Source organism: Galleria mellonella, unplaced genomic scaffold, assembly GCF_026898425.1.
Source record: "Galleria mellonella isolate WM207_F2 unplaced genomic scaffold, CSIRO_AGI_GalMel_v1 utg44, whole genome shotgun sequence".
In the NCBI taxonomy this organism is placed as follows: domain Eukaryota; kingdom Metazoa; phylum Arthropoda; class Insecta; order Lepidoptera; family Pyralidae; genus Galleria; species Galleria mellonella.
The window spans coordinates 5,301,039-5,307,999 of record NW_026442100.1 but is presented as its reverse complement, the minus strand read 5'-3'; the positions used below and the strand labels follow the sequence as shown (position 1 = coordinate 5,307,999).

At 36.6% G+C, this 6,961-nt stretch overlaps 1 protein-coding gene across 1 annotated transcript in view; it reads left to right on the top strand.

The window, feature by feature from the left end:
* The first annotated feature begins 1,325 nt into the window (after positions 1 to 1,325).
* The window catches only part of LOC113518981 (homeotic protein labial-like), a 58,125-nt gene continuing 52,489 nt past the window's right edge, over positions 1,326 to 6,961 (top strand). The window contains exon 1 of the mRNA XM_052898540.1: positions 1,326 to 2,146. Coding sequence (XP_052754500.1) covers positions 1,534 to 2,146 — 613 coding nt within the window. The 5' untranslated portion in view covers positions 1,326 to 1,533. The remainder of the gene's footprint in view (positions 2,147 to 6,961) is intronic.

Sequence of the window (6,961 nt, the reverse complement as noted above, 5' to 3'; positions counted from 1 at the left end):
TCACTCTCACCTATCATCGCTCACTGGTGCCTGCCAGCGTATACTGGTGCCGCGGGCAGGGCTCAGTATCATTCATAAACTTAGCTGATTATATTATATACGTAGGTACAAGTTATTTAGGTAAAAAAGTCATTATATGGCCACTACTGAACATAAACTTTTCCCATACTGCCATAAGAAACGGTCTCAAGCCACCTGCTTCCACTGTCGTCACTTCACCTAGTGGGGGGTTTTTTTAGTTTTTAATGGGTGATAATGGAATGGTAACCCCACCCGCGCTATCGGTATACACCGGTGGGGCACCAGTGAAGGATGATAGGTGAGGATGAAGCAGGTCAGTTAGCCCATCGTGATGTACTCGGAATTCAGCACGCTGGTTTAAGGGGGGACCACGTGGAGGTCGACCTAATAGCGCAAATTGCTAACAATGGGGCTGTCAAACTCCACTGCTAACAATCCCTTTCTCCCTAAACCTAGTGGGGGGTCGTCCTACACTACGTTTTCTCGTATGGGGTCGCCATTAAAGACCCTTTCGTTCCCATCGGTTGTTAGTTCTTCAAGCTATCTATGTGTCCAGCAATTTTAAATTAAATGCTTATTAGATATTTAGCAAATGGGCATATTGCCAATGTTGTCAAAAAAAGAAAAAGTACAATACTCGTAAGTATACTCACCTACATACCAGAATAGAAACGACATAAAATATTACACATACAACAGTTTAAAATACATATATATCACGTAGGTAATAAAGATGTATGTAAGAAGAGAAACATCTGTCGAGCTAAAAGAAAAAAAAGGTGATACCTAAAAGAAAAAAACACCGTTCACACCTATGTAGGAATCGATTTACGTCAGGGGGATAAATTAAGGCATTCAGCGTAAACGGACAAACGGGCACCAGCGTGCAGTAAATAAAAAAAAAACCATCCATTGCCCGCATCCAGCCTCCAAGATTCGCACTATTATCTCGCCATGACCAATGCTGAATGGTGAAAAGAGCCGCCCAATCCGATTGGCCGACTGCACCCCGAAGCTCCACCCGGCGGAACCCCGCCCATTGCGGGCAAAAAGTTTCCAGAAGATCGCCCTACCTGCCCCCGGCACCACGAGCTCAGTACCATCTGTTCCATCAAGATGTGTCGTAACACCAACCACCTTGACGATTTTCCATTTGAAAATAACTTATAACCTTATCGGGTTTATATCATTGAAAAATTTAATGATAAGCCCGTCCCCGTCGCTCGTATGTAGCGCTAGTGCGTGCGACAGAGATAGAGGAATCAAGTTTTAGGTGTGGTTAAGAAAAATTAAGGCGAGCGAGCGCCGTCGTGATCAGTGTCGGTCGGCACACCTGACGTGCGGTCGCGCGTTTTCCATCGCACGGCGCATCACTAGCCCGTTTAAAATTCGAACTCGCCGATATCCGGAACGCCAATAGTCGCCGCGCGCGCTCTTTGATCGAGCCGCCGTAGTGATGTGTGTGATTTGAAACGGTTGTCGTTATCGATAAACAGGTTGATCGTGACAAACATGATGACCATGGACATCGGGATGTACAACAACCAGCAAAATGGGTACGGAAGCGCTGAGTACTACCAGCAGGGCGCAGCTTACCAGCAACCTTACGAGGCCTACCACGAGGGCTACTACGAGCCCTCGTCGCATTACTACGAGCCTGTGCTGCACGGGCAGCCGCCGCATGATCATCCAACCCCTGTGATAAGCACAGACACTGGATTGTGCTATACGAATTTGGATTATGGGGAGCTGCAGCCGAACTATCCGTTACACACGTTGCCTCCTCACCCTGAGCCTTTTAAACACAGAGAAGATGTTCCGAGGCCGGAGGAGATGCACATGCATGACCACAAATTGGACAATCATTATTTGGAGACGAAGTATAACATGCATTTTGTTGACGAGTCAGCAATACAGTACACGGGTTCGCCCCTGCCTTGTGCTGAGTTCGAACACTATCAGCCAAAGGATGAGTTTGGGGGGTTGAGGGAAGGGTTCCCGCGGGAGGGGGAATGCATGAGTGCGCACAGCCATATTCCCGGGACCCACCAGCAACACCCATCGCACGCGGCGGTGCCTACTTACAAATGGATGCAAGTGAAGAGGAATGTTCCCAAACCCACCGGTAAGTCGCACAAATTAAACATTGTATTTGTTCAAACATAATATAAACTCAATTACGTACAAATAGTAAATTAGGTTTTATACAACTTCAATTTAAAACAAACAAGCTGACGACTCACTGAATAAACGAATGAATGATTCTTCTGAATGGTAACCGTTGACTAAATGAAATACATAGGTACCTACCTACCTAATAAGCAATATATATATATATATATATATATATATATATATATATATATATATATATATATATATATATTGTTTGTATTTCTTCTATAGGATTATTCTCTTAACCTTTTTAATAACAATAAAATACCAGTTAAATAAAGTACCTATATTTAGACAAGAAAATTAATTTAAATGATAAAAAAAAGTAAAAAAAAAAAAATATTTTATGAACATTCATAATATAAATATTATGGATTTTTAATTATTTGCTTTTTAAATACTCATATTTAACTCAGATACTAATATCGAGAAATAATAAATATTTATGTCTAATATTCTATAAGTACATTTTAAATTAATTCAGTAATCAGAATTCAATATCATCAGTTCTAAAAACAGACTATCTAATAAGTTCACAATAGTTTATTGCTATTATATTTATTTATACTATTATATTAACTATAGGGCCTATTTATAAAAATCTGTTACACCATTCAGGTACCTCAATACCTTGTATGTACCAGTTGTACAGATAAAATTCATTACATATATACAAAAATTAGAGAATGCTATATGGATAGATAGATTAATAGATAGATAATTTATTTACATAACTTACAGCACACAAATTACAATAAAAAAACATACACATAATACACAATAAAAGAGATAAAAGAATAAAAATAAAAAAGCACAAATAAAAAAAAACAATAAAAAAATATATAAATTAACAATCTCCTTTCTTTCCCTTCCTTCATGCATCCCTTATGGCATTAAGCTCTGTCACGTGTACAAAGTTTTATTGTACAATAAAGAATAAATAAATAAAACAAAAAAAACTGGGCATAGCTACTTATATATTATATTGATAAAGTATTACTAGTAGGAAAAAAAACAGATATACCTGTTGTAATAGTTTTTAAAAGTGACGTCATAGTACCTAGATATTTTCTATGGCTTCACATCCAAATATCATTCATTAGATTGGATACACTCTCTTTTATAGAAAAAAAAAAAATATAAATTATACATGTTACATATGACAAAACAACACAAAAATTTAGATTACAAAATTATATAATAACATAATTATTTTTTTAATTAACAATAAAAAAAAAAAAATTAAAAAAAATAATAAAAAAAAAAAAAACAAAATGAATGTAGCAGTGTTTGTGCAAAGGACCTAACTCAGCATATATCATAGTTTTATATCTGAAGCTAAGAACAAGGAATTATATAGAAGGAATGATAAAATAAAAACTGTAAATCATATGGTTTTTGTATTTTATGCACGAAAAATTATTAATTTACTCTTACGCCACCTGCCCACTTCTATCTGTTCTCCTTTAACCAAAGGTTGTCTGCAAGAGATTGCCCTAGCGATAAGACCGCCTTTTGCACCTTTATGTGTATATTTCAATCTGTATTTATGTTACTGTATTTCACTTGAATTATTCACTTGTCATTGTATATTTTTATTTATGGTGCAATAAAGAGTTAAATAAATAAATAATGACTGCCTATTTTCTTATGAACATACAATTAGTAAAAAGATGACGAAAGATACACCATCAGTTGCTATTTTTCTCAATTCATAGCAGGCTAGTGTATAGAAAATGTTTGATATGTCAATTATTTGTCAATGACAAATTTTACATTACTAGATTATATATTCGACACAGTTTATGTAGAAAGTATGCGAGCAGGTTGTATCTGAATTTGGTAGGATTATACAGCCGTATAACATTTTCTGTACACCAGCCTACTATGAATTGACAAAAAAAAAGCAACTGATGGTGTATCTTTCGTCCTCTTTTTACTAATTATATTTGCATAAGAAAAAAGGAGTCAACCATATGAGTTACAGTTTTTATTTTATCATTCCTTCTATGTAATTCCTTGTTCTTACATCTGAAGCTACAACACCGATTATCAGTGGGCCCTAAATACGTAATTCACGGACACATGTGTGCAAGAGATGTTATGTATAAATATATAAGTATAATATATACATTTAACTTATTACAATATATAGACTAAAGATTATACTTACCGTAATTATTACTAACGATAATTTAATCATCGGCTTCATATTAGCTTTTAACTGTCCAATGCTGAACATAAGCCTACCTTTTGGAGGTTTTGCGAGTAGTCACGCTTGGCAGGCGAACTGGCAATCGCAGTTAGGCTTTGGAGATGTTTTAAGAAGGACGCTGCTGCCCATCCCTCGTCCTCTCTTAGTCGCCTCTTACGACACACAGGACAAAAGAAGGTGTAGCTTTTTCTATGCCGGGACCACACAGGGATTTAATTTAATCATGGACCAAAGCAATTCATATTACATTAAAAACGAAATTTATAACTGAATCATAAATAATCTATGGACTAAAGATAAACTTCCGATGTTATATTAAACCCAAACTGCAAACATCTGGGAGTAATACCATCAGAACGAAAAAGGATATTTCTTAGCTCAATCAAGACAGATAGATAGATAGATAATTTATTTGCATCACTTACAGCATACAAATAACATTACATGTGGATACATACCAAAAAAAAAAAAGGAAAACAATACATATACAAGAAAAAAAAACTCAAGAGTCAAACCCGTTTCCTCATTGACACAAAACAACATACCCTACTAAATTACCAAAGAGTTTCTTCAACTAAAACCTTATTTGTAACATTAAATACATGCATGAATATTCTAAACAATTAGAACTTAAACACTTATTATAAAACTTTAAAAAACGTAACCTGATTACGTCTCGAAAAACAGTAGGCCATTCACTAGTGATGCCCGTTTACCGAGTCGATACGCGGGTTCTGACGCGCGCTGTCACATCTGCTAGACAACACTGGACGAGTCGAGTCAAGGGTTGTGACACGGGGTCCACGCCACTCACTCCGACGCCCGACTGACGCTTCGGGCAAATAATTTGACATAACATCTACAGCCTGCTGTGTGAAGCTAAGTACAAATTAATTGACGGCTGAGACGTAACATTGTTATAATGACATTTGAACGAATGACAGATATGTTATTTATTTACTAACGATTCGTTAAATTTGTTTAACCGCTTAGTGTAATTATGAATTATATATTTATGGCAATAAGTTTGAATTAGTATAAGATCCTATTATACCTTCTTGAGGTTAATAGAATTTATAAGTACAGTTTACCTACTTACCTACAAGTACTTACGTATAACCTGACCCACTTGGGGGGGAAAGGGATTGTTAGTAATGGGGTCAAATAGCCCTATTACTAGCAATATACCCTGTCAAGTCGACCTCCACGTGGTTCCCCCTGGAAACCATCGTGACTAATTCTAGTTTAATTCGTCAGGATGGGCTAACTGACCTACTTTCATCTTCATCTGTCATCCCGCACTGGTGCCTATCCAGTATATATCAATAGCGCAGACGGGGTTACCATACCATTATCACCCATTAAAAAAAAACCTGACCCACTTTATTGGGGGAAAAGGGATTGTTAATACCTAATGTAGTCTAACTGACCCATTGCTAGCAAAACACCCTATAAGGTCGATCTACATGCGGTTCCCCCTGGAAACCATCGTGGTTAATTCTAATAGAATTCGTCACGATGGGCTAACTGACCTGCTTTCATCATCACCTATCATATCTCACTGGTGTCCCGCCAGCGTATATCGATAGTACAGACCCTGGGGGTTACAGAATGGTAACCCCCATTCCATTATCATTTATTTAAAAAAAAAAACACTTTCTTTGCTTTCTATACCTACATTTGTAGATACTTCTCTTTAATACTATATAATAACTTAATAGTTATTTTAAGTATACATATTTTTTAATTAAATTATTGTAAAGATACTTATAAAAATCTATGTTAGTAACTAGTCAATGATTTTCTGTTAGAAATACACAGAATTTTTAATTAATCATGAATCTAATTAATCCGGGAAACGGTGGTAATCTACCTTCTACCAGGCAGAGTTCAAATAATACCTGACGAAATGCGGACAAGTGGGGACGTTAACCATATTTGCAGGGGGGAAAGGGATTGTTAGTGATGGAGACAGAATCCCATTGCTAGCAATATACCCAACCAGGTCGATCTCCTCGTGGTTCCCTCTGGAAACTATCATAGTTAATTCCTGATGAATTCATCATGATAGGCTAACTGGCCTGTTTTCATTCTCATCTATCACCCTTCACTGATGCTCCGCCAGCGTATCCCGTTAGTGCAGGCGGGGTTACCATACCATTTTCACCCATAAAAAAAACCATATTTGCAACAGCCTGTTTGCATCTCTGGTTACATCGTCAGATCAGATAAGAGATGAAAGTAATGAACATAATTTTTTTTTTATACAACTTAGAATGGCAAACAAGCTGACGGCCCACCTGATGGAAAGTGGTAACCGTCGCCTATAGACGTGAGCAGTACCACGGATATAACAGAGTATACTGTTTCGCCCATGATACCCTCCAAAATTAAATGATTGTTTATTTTATTTTTATCGATAGAAAACTCGAAAATTGCAAGCCCTATAGGTACTGAAGTTAACATGTAAGTCTCTACAATTTACAGAACATAGAAAAGCTTTTTACATTTTTTTTTAAGAACTCTACAAAACCTATTTATAATTACACT